Here is a 22,752-nt window from a genome sequence, read left to right as displayed (position 1 = left end):
CAAGTGTAAAGCTCTAAAGGCATTGCTTACTTTGATGGTGTGCTATATTTTTTTGAACATACTTCTGACATATTTCTGTGTCATTTCAACATTATATTTTAACTGGTGCTTACATATTCATCCCCATTCATGCTGTCCTCTATTAGGACATTTATCATTTGTCATTGTATTCCTGCATTGTACTGTTTAGTACTGTGTAAACGTATGTCTGATGTACCTTTGTAGACAGAGGACGACTTAATAAAAGGTTTTCTATCTACAAACAACGCCAAAAAAATTAAAAGAGGCAAATAAGAGACAGGAAAGACTTAAAATTATTTAAAAATAGTAATAATAATAACAGTAAGAATAAATAGAATTGCATAAAAAGGGAGCACAGGAACAAAAATATCACATTTACATATTTAAATAGTGCAATCATAGAGTGGGCTGTTCCAAAGTAGCAGGTACCAGAAAAGGAAATTCTATTGCAGTCAAAAACTATTATATTTTAAGACAAATCTGAAAATAAAAGACTGAATAAAACAGAGACTAAAAGACTTGCAACCCTCCATTTTGCATTTGAATAATTAGTAAAGGCGTTGTCTATTACTGTATTGTTTTTACTGGGTTCTATGCAATAGCTGTACATCTTGTCCATTTTTCTTGATAAACACAGCTACTTACCATATACGGATTTCCTCTTTGAACACCGAACCCGCGGTGTGATGTTCTCCAATCCCGATTGGAGGATCAATAGCACCCAACGTTTCTCTGAACCAACCAGACGCACAGTTTGGGCTTGCGCCCTCATTATGCAGCCAATCGCTGAGCGGCGTTGCAATGGAAGGGCGGGTCCACATGTAGTTCAGGAAGACGGGTTGAAGTGAGGTGGGGAATGGGATGAGAAATCATCATTTAGTTAGCTCACTGCTAGCTGCTTGTAGCGGACTGCCGAGGTGTTATGAGCTTTGTAGCCGAAATCAGTAGATTGTTTTAGTTTTGATAGGTGCAACGATGACCCTCTGACATCAAGAATGGACATAAGTTAACAATGACGGGGGAGAAAAAGAAGAAAAAGCGGCTGAACCGCAGCATTCTTCTTGCAAAGAAAATTATAATAAAAGATGGAGGAAGTGTGAGTTAAATATTTATTTATCTTCGTTAACTCAGCTTGCCGCGGAGCTAAACTGGCTCTCAGCCGCCGAAGTTAGTCAGTAGCCTTGTGTATTTCATGAAAATGTATCAGTCTTACCGGTATTTGTTGATAGCTTTCTGTGTTTGAGGGTTTCCCTTGGCGATAATGTTAACCGTTAGCTGGGTCCGCCTAGCTAACCGAGCTAGCATTGGCTAATGTTAGCGGCCTACGTTTGCTAGTCGTTTACACGTCAGCTCAGGTAACGCTAGCTGGCTAATGTCAACGCTGGCTGTGTTTTTCTTTATCTTTCCATCGTAATTCAGACACCACGACTATTCTCTCATCCAACATAAGCTAACATGTAATGTTTAATCGCTTCTCATGTTTACTAAAGTCTTGTAGAATTTACGTGTGACAGTGCATCACTATCAGGCACAAACTGGGGCTAGGTTAACATTAACAGTTAGCTCACTAGCATATGTGTTAAACGTTAATTGGGGTTATTTTTAGCCTGTTGCAACAAACGGATAATTTAATAAAGGCTTGAAGCTATTTTTGGTACTGGTACTTAGCTAATTGTTAAAGAGACAAAGTTAGGTAACTTGTCAGGCAACGTAAGATATCGTTAGTCAATAATGTGGTTTGTAAAAGGGCGAAGGCAAGACTTAAACATGGGTTAGTTATGCTAGTTGAAACAAGCAAACATGACATTTAAGTCAACATACCAGGGAAGCTTAAATGTTGACTACCACTGCTAAGACAGCCGGGTAATGTAACGTTTCTTATAGCTAGCTAGCCTATATAATGGCTGTTGGGGGATATGGTGCTAAAGATTGGTTAAATATCAGTCAGGGCTCGTTGCTTCTGACACATTTATAGTCCTTTCTTTGGGTCATTGACACCTATAGTCCAGGTATGAAACCATCCTACATAGTGATATTATGCACTTACCTGGAAGCATCAAACTTCCTCAATAGACAGATCAATTGGGCAACTATTATGTCTTCTCTGATTCTGGTAGTTTGTAACATTTAGATGGTGAAAGTGATGATTGTCCCAAATTTAGAGTGTTGGCACAGAGTGAGAATGGTAGGATCGTTATAAATACAACAAGGCATCCATGCTGGTTATGTAATCAGTTGGACAGCTATGGCAAACATGCTGGGTATCCATATGAAGACACACAGATTTGTAATCCTAATGAAGAGAACTAGAAACTGTTGTTTTCCCTCAGTCATGGTTTGGTCATCCTGATGATGGCCTTGTGTCTGTAGGAAAAAACACCTGACATGATGTGGTTCTCTCCTGATGGGGTCCTTAGTTGAGATCATTGTTATTGCCTTACTGCATTATTGCAGCTAGGTCTGACCACTCAGCCATTAAGAATTCACTTTCAACATCTAACCCATGATCCATTCATAATGACCTAATAGGCTCAGACGCTCACAAGTCAATAGTAAAATGTGGTCTCTAGAGATGAAGCTGGTTGTTGTTTCAGTGGAAAGGAAGTTGCAACATCCATATTGTAAGGCAGTTTCAGATTGTTCCTCATTTTCTCACTCAGGCAGGTGGCGTGATCATAGACGTATCATGGAACAAAAAGGGGGGGGGGGGAGCTTCTTTTGGTTTGCCACTTGCACCCCAGTCAGTCATACCCAGATGTGTAGACTGGTTGTCTGTGGTGCTTTCACCCTCTCCTTGTGGGGAAATGTCAAACCACATGTGCGAGTGAACTAGCAACTAGTATCTTTGTTAAGTTGGCCCTGGCCTATTTACAGTCTCCACAATTGTCACACCTTGTTGTGTTTCCTGCAGAAGACCCTGCTCAGCATCCACGCTTACGCCATCACACTTTGTCTTCACCTTACAGACTTAAATTGATTTCACTGTGTAACAGTAAAGTGACTTCTTCTCTAGGGAGTGGGTTTGTGTTAAAGTTAAAGGGGTGTCTATCTGTTTTTTTCTAATTAGATTAAGCTCTGTATTTAGAGTGACCCAGCAACCTATATCTAAGAATGTTTAGTTATTTTACCTGTTAGATTAGACAGCTTGGTTCCTGGCTGTGAAATGTAATGCTTTACTTTATTACTTAGAATTTTGATAATAACGAATTGTAAATCTTTTTTTTCTTTATAAAATATTGTACCAGTAAATAGGCTACAAAGTCACAGGTGACACTTTATAAATGTGAAATTAAAGTAATCCTCTTCTCTTGCTTCACAGTCTGTGCATTTACAAGCACTAAGCAAAATTCATTTGCAGTTAGAGTAAGGCAATGTAGCTGATATTGCAGATGTCATGTAAACAGCTTAACCTTGTCTCGCTCACATTAATGTTGTAATTAGTGTAAGTAGGACTGGATTAATAGAGCCACAGTGATCGCATGCTTTTAAATTTGTCTTGGAATGTATGCAGCTTAGTCGCTTTTTGATTTGAATCCTCAATTTCGATACTGTGCAGGCACGGCAAAGTTCATGCTTTAGAATAATTGAAAGTAGTAAGTTGGTGGGGGAAAAAAGCAGAATGGCTTATAGCAATGACAAATAAAACCGCTTGATTTTGGCAACATATATACAGCAGGCAGTTTGTGAACTCATCTTAAAGGAGTTGCCATGAATCATGTAAATTCCTTATGCAAAATATTCCCTTCATCTTTTTATTGACAGTAACTACATTATTTGTGTGCATGTAAAACTGCCGATCATCTGAGTGATTGTCTCCCATGAGCAGGTGTCAATAGCTCTATGGAGGAAATATAAATTAGAACTTCAATTAAAGGGAAGAAAGTAGTCACAGCAATCCTAACATGATTGGTGGCTTGTTTAATTCAACATTTAGCACTGTATTGGCTAATTAAAACCTCCCCTAGTGTATTTCGTCCAAACGTTCGGAGCAAAAAACGGTTTCATTTTCTTACTCACTCTTACCTAACTGTGGGCTGTCCCTCAGGATCAGGTGATGCAGAGTCTGGCTTTGAAATAGATCTCAGTTTAAGGTTCGATTTGTTAATGTGTTACCTTTTACAGGCACCTTGATGCATGTTATAATGTTTGTTGCCTTTCAGCTAATCCCCTTTCTATTTGTATGTGTCTTTGTCTGTCTCCGCCCAGCCTCAGGGAATCGGTGAACCCAGTGTTTACCATGCTGTGGTTGTCATCTTCCTGGAGTTTTTTGCATGGGGTCTTCTCACCACCCCGATGCTCACGGTAAGCCTGGACACACACACACACACACACACACACTGTTATGTAAACTGACATAACGGTTAGTAATATATTCATACGCCTACACCTCTCCTCTCTGGAAACCCAGCCAAAGAGTGGCATTTCCCATTGACTGGAATCACACAAGGCCCATCAGTGTCTATGAATGATTGAATTCCTAATCAAATGAGCAAGGCCCCGTGTGACGCAGTTTTGTTTTTTGTGCCTATGTGTTGGCAGATGTTTTGCCAAGCGCTAATGGACTAAGAAATATGAAAAGGGCATCAAACAGTCGTATTGTCTGAGCACCAGTTCATTGTGGAAAAGGCTTATCAGGGGTTCTGTGGTTTGTGTTGTCAGGCCACACAGCACATATGCCGGCCAGGCAAACCACACCACACATTCACCTCAGTGCACTGCAGAGGGGCATGTTTTATGTACTTACAGGCAATTTGAAGAGCATTATTTAAGGGCTCTTCTTCTTTTTAACCTGTGTATTTTAAAAACGTTGGCACGAGAAAGTGATCAGCCAGTATTTAAAAACACAGATGGTCATTTCCTCAAAAACAGATCTAATTTGTAAGCGAAGTGCTAAGATGACTCATAATGATGACATGCTTTATTTTATACCAGCAGGGATTGTGTATAAATAGTTTTCATTTTTCTGACAGTAGTTTTTCTTTTTTTTTTTTTAAAGCTAAGCAAGGTATTTACTGAATCCTGTCCAGTTGTTTTTTTTTTGTTTTGTTTTTTTTTACCTTTTCTCTACCGATGTGAATGACTTGGGTAGGAACTGATATGTCAAACAAATGATGAGCCAACATCTGTGCGCCACATGATGTAAACCAGACAGGCTTATGCAACGCATGCTTTTCAGCAGTGTCTTGTTTGAAGAGGTGGTTGTATTTGTAACTGTTGGGCATTAATTACTGGGGGTTTGTAAAGCATTAATTACTGGGGGTTTGTTGCCCTCAAGATCCCTGGGCGGAGGCAGGATTTGCATTTTGGACTAATCAGAGGGCGCCTGAAGATGAGAGGGACTGCTTCACTGCTCCCAATGAGCACACTGCTTCATTAGTATCCAACAGCAACAGTCGTCACTAGGCATTCACAGTCTGTGTGAGTTGAGTAACTGACTCCCAGTGGGAGAGAGGAGATTCTTAGCCATGCCACGAGCTTTCCCTCTGTACCCCTAAACAATAACTAGATCCTGTTATTCCGTCTCAGTCAAGCTCCACACGCACTAACCAAAGCTTCATGTTCCCACACTAGTGTCAATGACACTGGTGCTCCACACTTGTTGTACACTGACTGTTATGGACTTTGAACTATAGATTTTGACTGTCTGAATCCCCTTCCTCTCTGTATTATCACAGAGATACAGTATTGTAGGAACCACAGTGTCTGGCTGTATCGATTCTAAAATACTCTCAACAATGGTTCGTTTTATTTTGGGACAGCAGTGATAAACTGTGCATTGAAAACAGAAAAGTTCTCCATTTAATGTGTTTATAGGAAAAGCTTTTTAAAGTCCACTTTTTAAAGGCTGTATTTACAGAGTAAACTTTTTTATTTCATTATTTTTGATGGAAATAAGTATCAAACTGCCAATTTCAGAGTCAAGAAAATTGTAAACATTTCCTACAATTAAGATAACATGTAGAGGATTGTGCAGCATTGACAGGGTACGCACTCTGGGTACTTCCAACCACAGTTGGGTAACAGAGCAGTTTCTCAGCAAAGCAGTGTGTTGACTAAAACCAAGAACCGGATTTTACTGTAAGTTAAATGTTGTAACATGATGGTATAACCACGAGAAATCTGACAAAGACTTGAGATTATTTTGCTTCCTGATATTACTCAGCTACTCAGTATCCTTAGGTCCTTATATGAAAACTGAATGAGCTCTCTAGTCTCTGTGGCTGCACTCGGACTGTTTGACTGTTTGACAAATCATATTTACTAAAAGACTTAATGTTCACCCTCAACAGAGCAGAGGGAAATGAACATCATTTGTAACAGGTAAAATTACTCTTTCATTGTTGCAGCTAGTCTGGATGAATGGATGTCACCTGTAACCATGACACCACTTAGTACAGACCAAAAGTGAGAGCTGTTTAGGTCACTTGACTGCCTAAACAGCGGAAAATGTGAGATTGTGTGTCAGATGTAAGAAGAACTACAACTTTACATTTTTTTTTCCCTGATGAATTTCTATCTTTTGTAGTGTTATCGCTCAGTGTGGAGCGTGTCTGTGTGCTCACAGATAACTTTCCAGGTAATATAATGTAACGGCAAATTTATTTTCCGTAGCTCTTACACTAAGCTCTTGATGTGTGACAGCTTTTGTTTACTATCACGTACCTTTCTTAATTTTCTCCCCACTCTCACTCTGTCTCTCAATCAATGTATGCCAGCTAGCTGGAATCATATTTGGTGGAGTTTGAATTTGATATGTTTGAATAAGAGAAATTAATGTTGTTACAGTTTGATTTAACATGTAGAGCCGTGAATACCAAAGTTTCCATACTGTACTTATTCTATGCCCCACTTCTACTTCTAATTGTGCTGCAGTTTGAGATGGAAAAATGTCCGTATTATATATTGTGAATTGTCAGGAAAATTTTAATATGGGTCCTTAAAATGTCATGGAAAAGTTTTGAAATTTTGTCCATGAAAATGTTTGGGATCAGTGCTAATACACAATTTGCATAATGACTAATACTGTATGCTATGATCTGCATGTCTCAAGTAAAGTAGCAGGGCCCAGCAAACTGTCATGATTTGGGGGCAGCCAGGCCTGCATTGTAAATTATTTTTATTCTGTGTCAAGCATCAATTTTGTGTGTAACACTGTCATGTTTTACATTGGTACGTGTAGAAGTTTTTTGGCAGGATAAAACCAAAGTAAACCAGACTAGTTTAATGATTCTCAACATGTACGTCATATCCCTGTGGAAGGTCTCAGAAAACTCAGGAAAAAAATCAGCTGTTTATGTTCAATGTAGATCTGTACAATGCACAATATTTGATTTGCTATGTTTTCTAGTGTTCTGCCACAGGCCTCAGTGATTTAATTAATTGTTTATTCTCTTAATTTCAGTTCTATTATTTGGTACATTTTTGTCATGTGGCGTCAAACTTGTTTTCCTCCCTGGCTGTAGTTTAACTCTGAAAAGTACATAAACCCGTGTCGGCCATTGTTTGAAATGTGATGCAGTATGTGTGGGTCAAGTGATTTCATGTGGTGTTATCTGTGTGTGTTTTGTTCAGGTATTACACCAGACATTCCCCCAGCACACATTCCTGATGAATGGGCTTATTCATGGTGTCAAGGTAAGACAACAGTACACACAAACAGATACAGACGTTGATGCTTAATCTACCATGACGGCAGTGTAACGGTAACACATGCCAAAAGCACAGTTCCAGCTGCATTATCTCAATAGCAAGCAATATCTTTGTGTTGTACAAAAGGTAATGACTTTAAATGAATGGAAGGGCAAACATTTGTGGGCACTGTGGAGTTGATCTGTAATTATTCACAAGAAATAGATGAGCAATAACAGAATTTTTACCTTCTTTATATGACTGTTTTTGCAGATTAATCAAATATTAAATCTATTTTTCTGGTCACATGAAGTCATACAAATAGGCATGTCAGCAGCTGTGTGCTGTCTGGGTTTTTACTACTACAGGCCCTGATAACGAACATTCTTCTTCAGCCAGTTTGTCTTGCTTTTATTTGCCCTTGGAAGATTTGCTGAGCATGTGTGCTCATGTTCAGCGACGCCCTCCTTGACACCAATGCGGTAACATGTTAACACCTGCAAGCTGTCCAGTAACTCTAGCAGGTTCCCCAGCTGGCCACAGAACAGCTCATAGAGGCACTATGAAGGGTGAAGTGTGTCAAGTGCACCTTGATGGTCTTTAATCAGGAGAAGGGAAGTGTGTCTAGGGATAGCTTGAGAGTTCGCACTTGTAATTATTTCAGATTTTTTGTTTTCTAGTCATTATGACTGTTAATGTCTGAGCAAGAAATACTTACTCTGTGAAACAGCTTATTTGAGTGGGTAAACTTATTAATAATCACCAAAAACCACCCATTGTACAAATATTTTTAATTAGGACAAAAGAGATTACAGACATCAATATATTTTCAGCCCACTTTCATTCATATCAATGAATCATAAAATTCTATTAATGTATATTCAACGATATATATATAACATGTATATAATGGGTGAAATTATTCAATATAAAGAATTAAATTGACAAAGATTAAATAAATGTTTCAAAGAGAAACAACATTTTTGTTATCAAGATTTTTTTAAGTATTTTTATGATGACATATACAATTTTGTGGTCACACAAAAATGAACCTTCCAAAAAAAGTAAATAACTCTTTTATTATCAAGATAAGACCTTTGTGTTTCTGGCCTTCATGTGTCAGTCAGCATGTCCCACCCTAACAGATTTTACTTTAAAGCAAACCTTCCACCAGCAGGCCTTATATGCTTTGTTTTTGTCTTTTTTTTCTTGTCTTTATTTAGATTAGGAAAATCTTTTCTCTCCAGTCTGCCAGCTACAATAGCCCAGTGATACCAGACTTCACAGTCCATATAAAATACTTCAAATTGCCCAAACAATAGAAATAATTGTTAGGATAATGATTGCCTTCATGTCAGTATGCCTATAAGACAAATGAAAGCGCAAGTTGTTGAGTTCTAGATGCTGTGTTTCCCCCATTTGTATTTAGCGGCATATGAATAGCACCACTGCCATATAAACCTCTCACCATACTCTATCGATTCACTATCTCTACTTCAAGCAGCCAGAGTTGGGGACAAGCAAGGATTATAAATTGAGCACCCCCATATAAGGGTGCTCAGATCGATCGGCTACAACTTGTTATCAGCCGACAATAGGTCGAAGTAGTTTGAATGCTGATCAGATAATGCAAAACCCACACGACAGTGTGTCTACGCACTAAAATAACATCACTGGTCTAGTTACGACAAACTGTAGGTCACACACATTCACTGTTGTATTCATGGTTTACTGCTAACCTGACATCCTGCCCACCTTCCTGTCCTGAGTGCAGACACACATCTCTCTAACCTCACTTGCCACACACACACACACACACCACACTGAGCACTTCTGTAGAGGCTGCAATACACTTTTGTTTTCTGATAGTGTTTACATGTACACACTTTATTTTGTCCTGTAGTTTGCCCACACGACCAACGTGGCATCTTTATGTAGACCAGCTTTTTCTCATCTGCAGTTCTCCAGGATTTGAGTCATTTTGTCACTGCGACTTGACATGCAGGGATGATTATGGGAGTCTGGGATCAATTGTAGTATTTTATGGTTTTGATTTCATTACTAAAAAACCTCTTAAACTATTTTGGTACATTTCTGTGTAGGTAACTTGTATCTATGTTCTACTTGTTACTACTCATCACTTGTTTTTACAAGCATAGTTTGATTAACAACATCGATTAAACACTAGATGTCAGATGTTACATCTGCCCCCGCATGTAGGAGCGGCATGCAGCATACAGGGCATGGAGAGCAATTTATCAAATGTCATTTGACATCTACAACTGTGTACAAATTTGCGTGTAAAGCCTTTTGTGTAAGCAGACATGCTAAATTTTTCAGCAGTGCAAAATAAAACTAAAGCACTTCCGCACCACTGCTGGAAAAGATCCTAGGGGCAAAGCTGAGATGTGTGACTGGTGTTAATTTTCCACACTTGAGAGTTCGCTGTAAAGCCAGTATCATGCATAGATTATAGTTAGGTTTTGTACATTGCCCTCTACCAAACCTGCAGGTTTCAAAACTGGCTGTGTTGACAGAGTGTGTGCATGACATATTCGAAATGAGTGGTAACCTCACTGAAGTTAGCCATTTACAGCACTTTTCTGACACATCCACCTCCTTTTCTGTCCCATGTCCTCTCCATCTTCCCCTCTCCATCTTCTCCAGGGCCTATTATCATTTCTGAGTGCTCCGCTGATAGGAGCGTTGTCAGACGTATGGGGACGCAAATCCTTCTTGCTGCTAACGGTCTTCTTCACGTGTGCACCCATTCCACTGATGAAGATCAGCCCATGGTGAGTCCAAGACAATGACAACTCTGTGCAGTTACTCAGTCAGGTGACATCTTATCCTGTGCTGATAACAGAACAAGCTACAGCCCCAAAACGACCAATTAACAAAACTTCACAAACCAAACTCTTTCTTCTTTTAGGTGGTACTTTGCAGTCATCTCCATGTCCGGCGTCTTTGCCGTTACTTTCTCTGTGATCTTTGCCTATGTGGCGGATATCACGCAGGAGCATGAAAGGAGCACAGCATATGGTTTGGTAAGTAGATGGTTCACCAAAACAGACCCCTTTTTAAAATATGTGTCACAAAACACCCTCCAAAATGATTATGAAATCCAAGGAGGCAATTATCAGTGAAGAAACATATCTGTATTTTGTTAATCACTTTTCAAAACTCACAATCGTCACAGCAGTCCATAAAGATAACTGCATGAAAGATCAATCGCTTCCTGTTTTTCTCACCTCAGCTCTGCCTCTCCCTCCCCCCAGGTATCAGCTACCTTTGCAGCCAGCCTGGTTACCAGCCCAGCTATCGGAGCTTACCTGTCTGTGGCCTATGGTGACACCTTGGTGGTGATCCTGGCCACGGCCATTGCCCTGCTTGACATCTGCTTCATCCTGGTGGCTGTACCGGAGTCGCTGCCGGAGAAAATGAGGCCAGCATCGTGGGGAGCGCCCATCTCCTGGGAACAGGCAGACCCCTTTGCGGTAGGCAACAACATACTGTTTGTTGACCTAGTGTCGTGCACAGGTTGTTTCCAATCAAACAGCAGTTGATCACGTGTGTTTCATCAGATATCAGTGTATCTATTGGTATTAAAACATGTTGGGCTAGATAGTGATTTAAGGTTAACATACTGAGTGGAAGCTTTAACTTCACAGTAAATTAGATCTGAAAAATTAATGTATTCCACTTTAACAAAGAGCGTCATGCTGGGAACACAATTGATAGTGCTGCAAATTATGTGCAAGGGCACGTTGCCCACAGATACATTCTTTCAATCTCGGAAAAAAAATCAACACAATTCTTTCATTCAGTCATTAATGCCTGCATAGCAGTGCCATGATGCATAATCAGATTCCCTTATTTGTAATAAATACATTTTAATACTGTAGCTTTAGGGATTACATGGTTCTTTATAAGACAAAAAGCAACTGTAGTCTTGTTTCTTGCATCTGTTGTGGTGGTATTTGTGTGTCTGCCAGTGTGTGTGGATCTGATGAGATGATTTTGGACCGCCTTGCTGCCTAAATTTGTATATTGGCAAAGAAAATTGGATGTACATCGAACAGATTTTGTTTGTTGTAGTCATTCTACCTGTTCAAGATCCCTTCATAATTTGCTTCCAAAATCATGGACAAAATTCCAAAATCCACAGGCCTTGTCCTACTCACATGGCAGTTAAAATACTCACTGTGATTATGGCAGGACATTTGGCAGCAGAGGTGTCTTTTTATTTAGGCTTAATAGGAGACACTGATAAGTCAATATATCAAAAATGCCACTGACATTGTTCATGTTTTAAATCACGTAGCTATGCAGCAACAAGCTTAACCATTCTTGCTGTTCTTTTGACCAGTCTCTGCGTAAGGTGGGCCAGGACTCCACAGTGCTCCTCATCTGCATCACAGTGTTTCTCTCCTACCTCCCCGAGGCCGGCCAGTACTCCAGCTTCTTCCTCTATCTCAGACAGGTAACAGTCTGCTTTTCCTGCTTACACAATCCAGAAAGACCACAAAAACAACCTGATTATACACATGAACATTATTCACACACATCATGCACACTTTCTACCACATGCCAAGCACCTACTCATCCAAATGTGAGTTGTTATTTAAGGATTAAACTGTAAACTCTGTTGACAGCTGTATGCATGCTGTATCTTGTACCATCACACTTTTGTTTTGCAGCTCAGGGAAGAATCTCAGTACAACCAGGGGCAAGATATGCCCAACACACACACTTTTTCCTCCATCGCTTTAAGATTGGATCAGCAAGTTTGCCGTGTAGCCGATTTCAGCATGTGAATAAGTAGAGCAAACTCATTAGTTGTCTCAGCAGAATGCTACCACAGGAAAACCAAAGTATTCCAACAACACGAGTAGCCAGAAACAGACGGTCTCTGTCCTTACGCAGCGGCACAGAAGTATCTGGAAGCAGCTGGAAGCTTCGAGATGAACCGACAAGATGTTATCTATTTTTTTAAACTGCTCCAAGTGATGATAGTTTAGTTTGTGTAAATAGTGTCTGATGAACCAGTTGGGCTAGTGTGACGCGCTCACACACACACACACAGTCTCTGCTGCTACCATTTTGAAAAAGACAGACTTGTAGCTGTGGAGCGTTAGCGCTAACATTACTCTACACGCCATCCTGTCCCCTTTATGCCGAAGTTGCTTTATCATATATCTCTCCACATTTATTATCATAAATTATACACACCTTGCAGCTGCCCTACTCATGCGGCTGCTTGTATTGAAGGAGATAAAGGAGAGCATATTTGACCTAAATACAAGGGGGAAAAGGAGAGGCGCACCTTTTGTTGTGAAATAGTAAACAACACATGCTAACCAAGAGGCCACAAATAAACCCCCTTCTTCTTTTGTGTCTCCTGAAAATGGGTCTGTGTTTTAGGTGTCTCCTTGTCTCTGACTGTGCTCGTCTTGTCATGTCCTAACTTGTGTTATCTGAATGCTCTCTCACCCTCAGGTCATAGGCTTCTCATCAGAGACAGTTGCTGCCTTTATCGCTGTTGTGGGGATCCTCTCAATACTAGCTCAGGTACTGAAAAAAATCAATTTTGCAAAAGAATTACATGTGAAATTGAGCCATCCTCGCCTTAATTGTTCTTAATTGTTTTGTGTTAAAGTCAAATCAAATTTTGCATCACAGCGCTTACGTCTGTACAGCATACCCCACCCTCCGTTCGTAGGGCCCTGACACACTAAGCTGACGGTTAACTTTTGGTCAGTGTTGGTCCACCAATAAGTGGCTGTTGCCCTAGTTTTTGCTGTGTGACCCACACTGTTGGCACTTTAGATGTCGGAGACAGAGGAGCCCATCAGTTAATAAAATTACTCAGATTGGCAGTTAAGTTTAGTTAACAAGACAAGAAACAAAGTGAGGAACGCAAGATTATTATTTTTTTAGCCATTGAGCTATTTAGTAGAAACAGTAACTGTTCATGTTATTGTGAGCTGGCACATGTTGAACACCCCTTATTCTTTCTACATGTGTTAAGGTGCTAATGTGCAAACTAGTGCCTTGAATTTGTTGTTTTGGTCTTCCAATTTCATGTTTTGAATAAGGAGTACAGACTACAGTTGCCTGCTGGTGTGGGGAGTTATTTTCTCTCATTCAGGCTCAGAACATACATGCTGGTTTGCCGTCGGCTGTTCAAGTGCAACTTTTTGGTCATGACACAAGTGATGAGAGGCAACGCAGCAGGCAGCCTTCAACACCTCTAGTTCTTTGACGTCAGTTTGGTGTGTCTGGGCCTTTAGAGCCACAGTTGTGATAAGAAAACCTCCACCTAAAACTTTAGCAGGGGAAAAGGAAGAAACTTTGGGAAGAGAAATAGAATAGACAGACATGTGATAGATGTGTGTACAGAGCAGACAGAAATAACAGTAGGGCCTTTAAATTGCCTTTTGTCCCCAAAGCAACCCAGTTATTCAGTTTGCCATCACAGAAGATAAAGAAAAGCAGTAGTTCTTCACATTTGTTTTAAATATTGTTGCAGATGAATTTTCAGCCCATCAACTCGTCATTTTAGCGCTATGTCAGCATCAAGACTCGAGTGTTAAAATCATTAAAACTATCTGCTGTGTAACTTAATGCCTCCTCAGGGGTTTTTTGTATGACCTGTATGCTGTGTTCCTGCAGACGGTGGTGTTGGGGATGCTGATGCGTTCCATAGGGAACAAGAACACAATCCTGCTCGGCCTTGGCTTCCAGATCCTCCAGCTGGCGTGGTATGGCTTCGGCTCTCAGCCCTGGTCAGTAATCTCCTCATCTTGTTTCTAACACAAGCACCTTTCCACTACTTTTATTCCTGGACAGATACTCGACACATTATGAACCAGAGATTGATTAAGAATTCTGGTTTTTGTTTGGACCTACCATGCCTGCATCTGCAGCTCAGGTTCAATAGTGTGGGCAAGCTTCACAAAAGGCACTAGTGATACAAAGAAATAATCACTCAGTGAATATAATTCAAGGAAGGGAGGAAGCGTGTGACACGTCAAATCATTTCCTGTAGCATGGTATAAAACCACAGTCGAAGTCACAATGCCTCTGAATTAGTTAATGGTGGCTCATTCATCCGTAATAAAATGGCGTAAATGTTTAACTTGTGTATGGCAAGATAGAGAGCATTTCTATTTGTTCTTAATTGAACCTTTCATGTCAAAAAAAATCATAAAATATGTACCCATTTATGACAAATTTAAAAGTCAGATCTGCTGAAGATGTGTATAATATTCCAAAAACCTGAAGCCCAGCCAGATAACAACCAAAATCTATAATCATAATCAGTTTAATCTAAGTTTTTGTTGTTGTTTTTTTCCATTGGAAATCCTTGTTAACTGGTGCAGTCCCCATTCAAAACCTGCCTGCTCCGAACAGGAACTGTTATTGTTTGGCCTGTGGTATTGCTGCTTGCAGCTTTTCTCAAGAACGCTCATCCACACAACTTCACACTCATCCTGCGCTGCTTTGGGTTGCGAGCAGTACACCTACGTTCAAACCACAGAATCATTATGATGTGTAGGTATGAAAAATTGAATTATGTCGCTTATTTTTACTTGTCGTACCCCAAAATAAGTTACAAAAGGCTGCCAAAGCTCTTGAAATATGAAACTCAATTATATATGACTTCCTTACTGTGTACCTCTACTACATTTACCTGACAGGGACATGTTACTGGTTACACTCCACATTCAGATTTTACTCACAAAATGTAACAGTAAAATGTGATGTATTATTATTCATTAAACTATCCAGCAGTATATTAGAGTTGAAAGCTCCACCTTCCTACACCTAAATTGTGCCTTCCTTCATAGCTTATTATTATTCTCCTCCTGCCCCCTGCTTTATGCATCCCTGAACACATGCATTACTTTTTTTTAACACCTGTATGGTGTAGGAAGAAATGAGAAACACCTGACATAATGTATAACAAATGATTTATTTCAATAGTGTAAGGACTATAAAGTAATTTAAGAGTGGACAAAACTGTTCAAGTCATATGATTTGGAGTACTGGCCCATTCCAGCCTCCTTTCCTCCCTGGTTATAAGTTAATATGGCAAAGAAAACACCAGAAATCTACTCCCAATCAGAAAGACAGTGAATTATACATGGTGAGACATATCATGCTCCGCATACAGTCTGCTCTCTGTGGAGCCCTGATGCCCCGCCTTCACCTTTACACAGAGACAGAGCGCTCCTTGCTTGTTTATTCAAAGTTTATTAATGTTGAACATGTCATTTGTCCAAATTGCACCAAATTCAAAAAAGGCACAACCTCATCTCCCCAGAAATACACTCTCCAAGTGTGAAGTAGATTTGGTGAATATTTGCTGAGATATTCAGAGGACACACAGAAGGACACAGAGACTTCTTGCTTTATAGTTAGATGTGCTCAGTTGTTGTAATGCCTTGACAAACCACTAGAGGGGAGCACAGCCTTAATCAATAGTACTGTCACCTGCTAGGTGGTGACACTGTAATCTGATAACTGAAGCTCTTTGAAGGCTTCAGTACAGTGTTGTCTATATAAGGTTGAAAGGTTTTGACAACAGGCATTGTACTGTCTTGGAAGTTACAGATTGAGGTTCATTGCCTTTCAAATTTTATTTTTGAAAGCAGTTGTACAAAAAAGGTTTTTGTTTGTTCGTTCACTCGAAACCTGAAAATATGAGGAGAAGCTGCTTCCACAAAACAACCACCACCCATACACACAGGTCACCTTATCAGTTTCACTTCCCTTGAAGTGAGATCATAACAACAACTCCTCAAGTTTCTCTTGTTTCAGCCTGGAGGGCAAGGCAGAGGGACCCACACTGAGGGAAAACATTCACAACATGTCTCCTCTCTGCTTTCGTCAGTACCCAGGAAATTAAGTTAAATAAAGGTCAATTTGGCCATATTATGCATTAGGGTGATTGTCTTTGTTGACTCAATGGTCACAAAAGGAATAAACAGTATCCATTATACACCTAATGCCTCTACCTTTTAGGATGACCATTAAAAGTCAAGTGATGGCGGAAAACATATGACTGGCCATTATTGTCGTGGTTTTAGATTTCATACATAGAGTGGGATGTGCAGCTGTTTCTAAAATTAGCTTTGACATTTTGGACTTGTTTTATAGTTGCAGTTTGGTTACAGATCACATTTTTTATATTCATACAGTTAGTTTCTATATGAATTGAAGGCTTCAGGGTTTCCCAGGCTCGAAATGAGGTGGTGGTGGAACCATCCTGATTATTTGCATAAGCATGCATGTGTAGCGTTCATTCAACTGGCTCAAGCAAACACTTTTAACAAACAATTTATTTTACCCCAATAATTAGAATGAGTGAAAAATGATTATTACTAAATTGTGGATAAAACATTACAGGGATAGTAAGTTGTATCTCAAATCTTGTCAAACAGTTGCTTTTGCTTTTCTGTTTGACACCCAAACCTCCACCATTGTCTTCTCTGCCAACTCTCATTACTCCTGTCATGAGTGAAATCTACAGCGACTCTGCTGCTGTACAGAGCAGAAGCTTTCAGTTCCTAATGGTAGCATCTCTCGTTAGACTAAGTATTGATAACACACTTTGTATTTTATGAATTAGAGGGGTTATGTATCTGTGGACTTTGTGTGGATGCTAATTCACAAGTAATGAACTAAGTGGGTTTTATTTCTAAAAAACAAAAAGCAGAACAACAGCTGAACACTGTAACACCATGTAACACAGACTACTGCAGCGAGCCTAATCCTTAACAATTGTGTGTTGTTGATTGTAGGATGATGTGGGCCGCTGGAGCTGTTGCAGCCATGTCCAGCATCACTTTCCCTGCCATCAGCGCCATCGTGTCCCGTAATGCAGACCCCGATCAACAAGGTACTTTTTTTTTTTTCTATTTGATAAAACAATCATGCATCAGTGTTTGATTTTGTTTTGACACAGAGTGCTATGTACGAACTTTAGGCCGAAGTAAAACATGGTCTAAAATGAGCTAAATTATTGATGTCTGATCACATTGGTGAGGCCTTCTGTGCTGGAGCATTGCACACTACAGAGAGGAGGGATAAACACAAGTGCATGCATCTGTAAATGTTTGTTTTGCTGCTGTTTACCTGTTTGTCTGAACAGAGATGTCCTGCTGCTAGCTGACAGTTAATACTGAAATGCTGCATCTATTTGAGATTTTCCTGACAGTGTTGTGTTTATATCCTTCTGCCTGTAGGTGTTGTCCAGGGGATGATTACTGGAATCCGGGGCCTTTGTAACGGTTTGGGCCCTGCTCTTTACGGTTTTGTCTTCTACTTGTTCCACGTGGAGCTGACTGACACAGACGGCTCTGAGAAAGGTGCCAAACCCAACATGGCCAACCCCACTGACGAGGTAGTTGCACCACACAAATAACAAGTTTCACATACATACCTCTCGCGATAACTACTTTTGTGAGACAATACATATTGGATATATGATATATGTTTGTTGGAGGATATGTGGTCCCAGAAATTGTCATTATTGTCATTTTGAGGCCATGTTATGCCACTGATATAGTGATGATATAGTAGCATAATAATGCAAGTACAGTACACCCTGTCGAAGAGCAATGACCTGTGCCACCAGCTGCGTGGCATTGCAGTGTGTGCAGATGAGTGATGTTCGGCTTTGCCCCTCCGCCGCCGGACGGCAAGGGATCTACAGTGGAAGACAAACAACATTCAGCTGCACACAGCACGATGACACACAGCTGGTCAATTACAGGGAGTTGCCCAAAATTGCAAATTCTGAGACTTAACACAAAATTTGGCCGGCAAAAGATAAATAAAATTTGTGATGCCTCTTGCGACTAATAGATAAGCTTAGTGAAGTTCAGGAAACAACGCAGTCAGTGCATAAGCTGGCCAATGTGTCGGCTCCCAGGGTTGGACGGTTTGTGGGGCTATGCAGTTTGTTGGTGGATTTATGGAGCAGAAGATGAAGTTGTTGGAGGGTAAAATTACAAACGCTTTTGGCTCCTCACCAGGGGTTTGCAAGTTAAAGACTATCAGGACTTTGCTTCTTTCATTCAAAATGGCAGCTGCCGGTTACCAGTAAGCTATTCTTCGGACTCGTGCATCATGTTGGCTAAACTGTTAATGACCTTTTTATGTGAGCAAACATGCATGTAAACAAAACGGGCAGCAAAAAAATCAAGGTCATGTCCACAAATTGTAGAATAAGTCGACAACAGAATTATGGTGACAGGCCTATGCACATTTTGTCGCTGAACTTAAAATATTTCTTCTGTTGTGTCTTCAGAGTGCCATCATCCCAGGCCCTCCCTTCCTGTTCGGTGCATGCTCAGTGCTGCTGTCTTTACTGGTGGCTCTGTTTATCCCGGAGCACACGGGGCCCGGCATGAGGCCTGGCGCCTATAAGAAGCACAGCAACGGGGCACAGAGTCACTCCCACAGCCCTCAAGGCAGCGGGGCCGAGGGCAAGGAGCCACTGCTGGAGGACAGCAGTGTATAACCACAGCTATGGGGGGCAGACAGCGCTCCGACCCGACACCCCCGCACACATGGACAGATACACACATTTTACCACATGGACACACTCTCACCTCAGGCACACATCAGACTCAAGTGCCATGAAGAGGTGTTTGTGTCCACAGCACAAAAGTGGGCACTCCTTCCTTAGCAGCCCCTTTTCGTTTTTTTTAAAGCAGGGTATTGTGAGGACTCTCTAAAGACCCTGTGTAAAGAGAGTGTTGAGTATTTTTTTGGGCTGCAGTGGAAAGGTGTGTGTGACTTGGCTGAGCTGGACTCTTATTCTTGGTTTCTATAAAGCAGTAACAGAGTGGAGCATACAACAGCTTGCCCCCCTCCTGGTGCAAAACAGAACCGAAGTGATTTTGGTTTAGAGTGTGAGTGGGGTAGATCTCAAATGTTACTAAATCCCTGTGTGATTCTTCATATTCCTCTGTAGCCAGTGCAGTGGCAACTTTGTCTGTTTGTCCTACGAGAGTGTAACAAACAGTTAGTTGAGCACTTGTCTAATGGTCTTTCACAAGCTAACTTCTGCCCTGATGCTCACAGCTCTGTCGAAGCTTCCGAGAAGGGAACACAGTTCTTCCTCTGAATGCACTGCAGCAACTGTACACCTGTGAGGGGAGTCTCTCTGCAAACCAGTGTTTGAAAAGGCGCTGCCTAATCTAGGTCAGGATGGGTCAACCAGTTCAGATATAAAAAGCTTCGTGAGACCACGTTTTATTTAAATATCACACTTCTTACAGAGAGAAGTGTGTGCGAGAGAGAGAGACCACTTTATTAGCTGAAACTGTTTTTCAATGTTTACTTGCCATTCTCTAGATTAGTAGTACAGTTTGGGTTGTATATTTTTCTCTGTTCCAACTGAAGGCTAGCTGTGCTTCAAGTTTTTATTCAAGAAACAAATGTTGCCTCGAAGTGACTTAATATATATATAAATATATATATTAATTACGTAACCTGTATGAAGACCGAGGTCTGAAAAGGCTCTGTAATCTTACGCTATCGCTCCCATCGGAGCCGTTACACACTCTTTATTCCTTTTGTTTTCATCCCCTTCCTTGTTACTTTGTTTTCCGACATGTATCACCATCATCAGGGTTAAGGCTAAACAGAACCATGGTTTTATTTTAAAAGCCTCTGGATCACTTGGAGCTAGAGTGTTGCTATCAGCATGTGTCAGCGTTGGCACTGACTGTTAACGCGGAGTCTTTGACTTAATATCATTACGTGAAACAATATCACTCATGCTGCTGCAGTAGATAATTCAAAGGTCAAGTGTGATGAAGAATTTGACAGTGGTCATATGAGCAATGGAACCGTTTCAGCGAGTCCCTGACATTTAAGCTCCCATACAAACCGTTGTTAACAGGCACTGCATATTTCCCTAACAATAACTAACAGATGTGAAGCACCTCGTGGAGCTGGACTCGAACTCACTTTTAAAAGGCTTTTGATTCTGCACAAAAGGGAGCTATTTGGACATTTTCAGAGCTGTTCTGCACACGCCCACCTGCACCACCTACGGGGGGCAAAGTTCAGCAGTGGTTCAGACTGGTAACTGTAAAAATGTTTGTCACTCTCTACGGGCAAGGAAGGTCACAACTGTACCAATTCTGGCAAATTTTTCTTTCTTTAAAGCGCCTGTTTTTTAGTGTTTTAGGTTTTTACATTTTCCAAAAACACCTTACAACTTAGATTAGGTATATTTATTCATTAAAAACATGGGATAACGGTGCAGGCATCCTAATCAATCAATGCTAAAACAGAAAATAAATACTCATTAAATAAATATCTTCATAAAAAACTAGGTATTAAGAAAAACGGTTTTAAGAATTAAAGAAAAGTTCAAGCAAGCATAAAACAGTTTAAAATTACAGTTTTTGTCCTCTCTAACCCATGAAATCTAAATATAAACATGCAAAGCAACCAGGCGGACAGCACTTTAGGTCCGAGGATACACAGTGACATTCAGAGCATTGACAATGTCCCAGAATTCATTTATAAATATGATCCGGTTAACAATTAAAACGTAGCAAAATGTAAAACCTTAAATGGAGAGCAGATGTAACCTTTCTTGCTTGTGGATGGCACACATCAGCCTGTCTGTGTTCAGGTCTAAGCTGCTGCTGTTACTTCTCTTGCCAGTAGGTGGCGCAGGTTGAACATGAACTGCAGGTCTGAGTAAGTGGGTGATATTGGCTGCGGCTGGTTTTGGTGCTTCACATCAGTGACACTGTGTTCCCTTTCTTCACATACTGCATCAGCAACTGGTAAATTGATCCTTATTGTGATTTTCCAGAAGTTAATTTCTAAATGCCTCAAGTGCATTTAAAGCCAAATTACAACCTGATATGGATCAGTAGCTAACAGTGGGTTTCATGATGTTTAACATCGATCTGAAGACAAATGTACGTCATTTATTTTGTGCCAATTTTTTTTTTTTTTTTTTTTTTTGGGGGGGGGGGGGGTGATTTTTCATACTGTGTGTGTATGTGTGCATTTGAGTGATTTGGATATTTTGTTTGTTTTGTGTTCTCTTGTCTTAATTTCTTTGACTGAACATTTGAGTTTTAATGCTATTTTTTTTTTTATAGCTTTTTAAAACTTCATCCAGTCATTTTTAGGAATCTATTCAACATCGTGGCTAGATGGTAAATTATCGAATGTCCATCTTGTCTGTTTTCAGTCTCAGTCTCTATTTAATAACAAGCATTTCACCGTGGTTAGTTACATTTGATATATTTCCCAGATTTATCAGTAGATAATAACAGAAGTCACTGAATGTTCCAAGCCAAGCTGTACATGTTGACCACACTATACCCCTCGACAGTTTTGACTTAACCTGTCATAGTTTTTATTATTTCAGAGGGGGTGTTACGAGACAGGAGGCCATTGTTGTTGATTTAATCTCAATATCATACTTTTTTTTTTTTAATTTATCATTTATCGGACCAACACATTGGTGAACCCATGAATTCAGATCCTACTCAAATTGGTAAGATTCTGCACCAGCCCCACGTGCACTCGTACAGCTTCCAAGCAGACGACTGTAAATGTACAAAAATCACCTGTACGTACAGCAAATGTATATATTTATTGCTCAAGGAGACGGCCACCTCTTGGTCTATTTGGTTGTATGGTGCAATTATTATTCTATATTTCTCAAGACTTACCTGCTAGCCACTCCTGTTTTTAGTACGATGTGGTTTGTGGCCTGAACCCCCTCTCTGTGTGCCTAAAATTAGCCAAGAAATGAGTATGGCAACATAAGTAAATGGTGGTTATTATGTAAATATGGGAAACTAATGACAAACTATTTATTAAAGGTTTATTGTACAATGAAATGTTTGAGTTTGCCTCTGTGGGTTTGGGAGTGTTTATTCAGGTCTTTTTGTGTGATGTTTAAAACAGAGATCATACATTTAATGGCTGCTAAACTAAATCACAAGCAGTATTTCATTCAGCTTTTACTTACTGCTCATAATACCACAAGTTTTGTTTAATGCTCTAAAGTCGCTGCCTGTTTGTTTAGTAATCCTGCCCTTCAGA

At 40.2% G+C, this 22,752-nt stretch overlaps 1 protein-coding gene across 1 annotated transcript; it reads left to right on the top strand.

Moving 5' to 3' along the window:
- The first annotated feature begins 865 nt into the window (after window positions 1–865).
- Window positions 866–22,547, top strand: mfsd14a2 (major facilitator superfamily domain containing 14A2). Its single transcript, XM_049598354.1, has 12 exons — window positions 866–1,117; window positions 4,228–4,323; window positions 7,594–7,656; window positions 10,318–10,445; window positions 10,583–10,697; window positions 10,929–11,147; window positions 12,020–12,133; window positions 13,150–13,221; window positions 14,326–14,438; window positions 17,460–17,557; window positions 17,904–18,061; window positions 18,971–22,547. The coding sequence occupies exons 1-12, from the start codon at window positions 1,034–1,036 to the stop codon at window positions 19,181–19,183; spliced, it is 1,473 nt and encodes a 490-aa protein (XP_049454311.1). The 5' UTR covers window positions 866–1,033; the 3' UTR covers window positions 19,184–22,547.
- The last annotated feature ends 205 nt before the right edge of the window (window positions 22,548–22,752 follow it).

Source organism: Epinephelus fuscoguttatus, linkage group LG15 (genome assembly GCF_011397635.1).
Source record: "Epinephelus fuscoguttatus linkage group LG15, E.fuscoguttatus.final_Chr_v1".
NCBI lineage: Eukaryota > Metazoa > Chordata > Actinopteri > Perciformes > Serranidae > Epinephelus > Epinephelus fuscoguttatus.
This window is presented reverse-complemented; position numbering and strand designations above follow the sequence as displayed.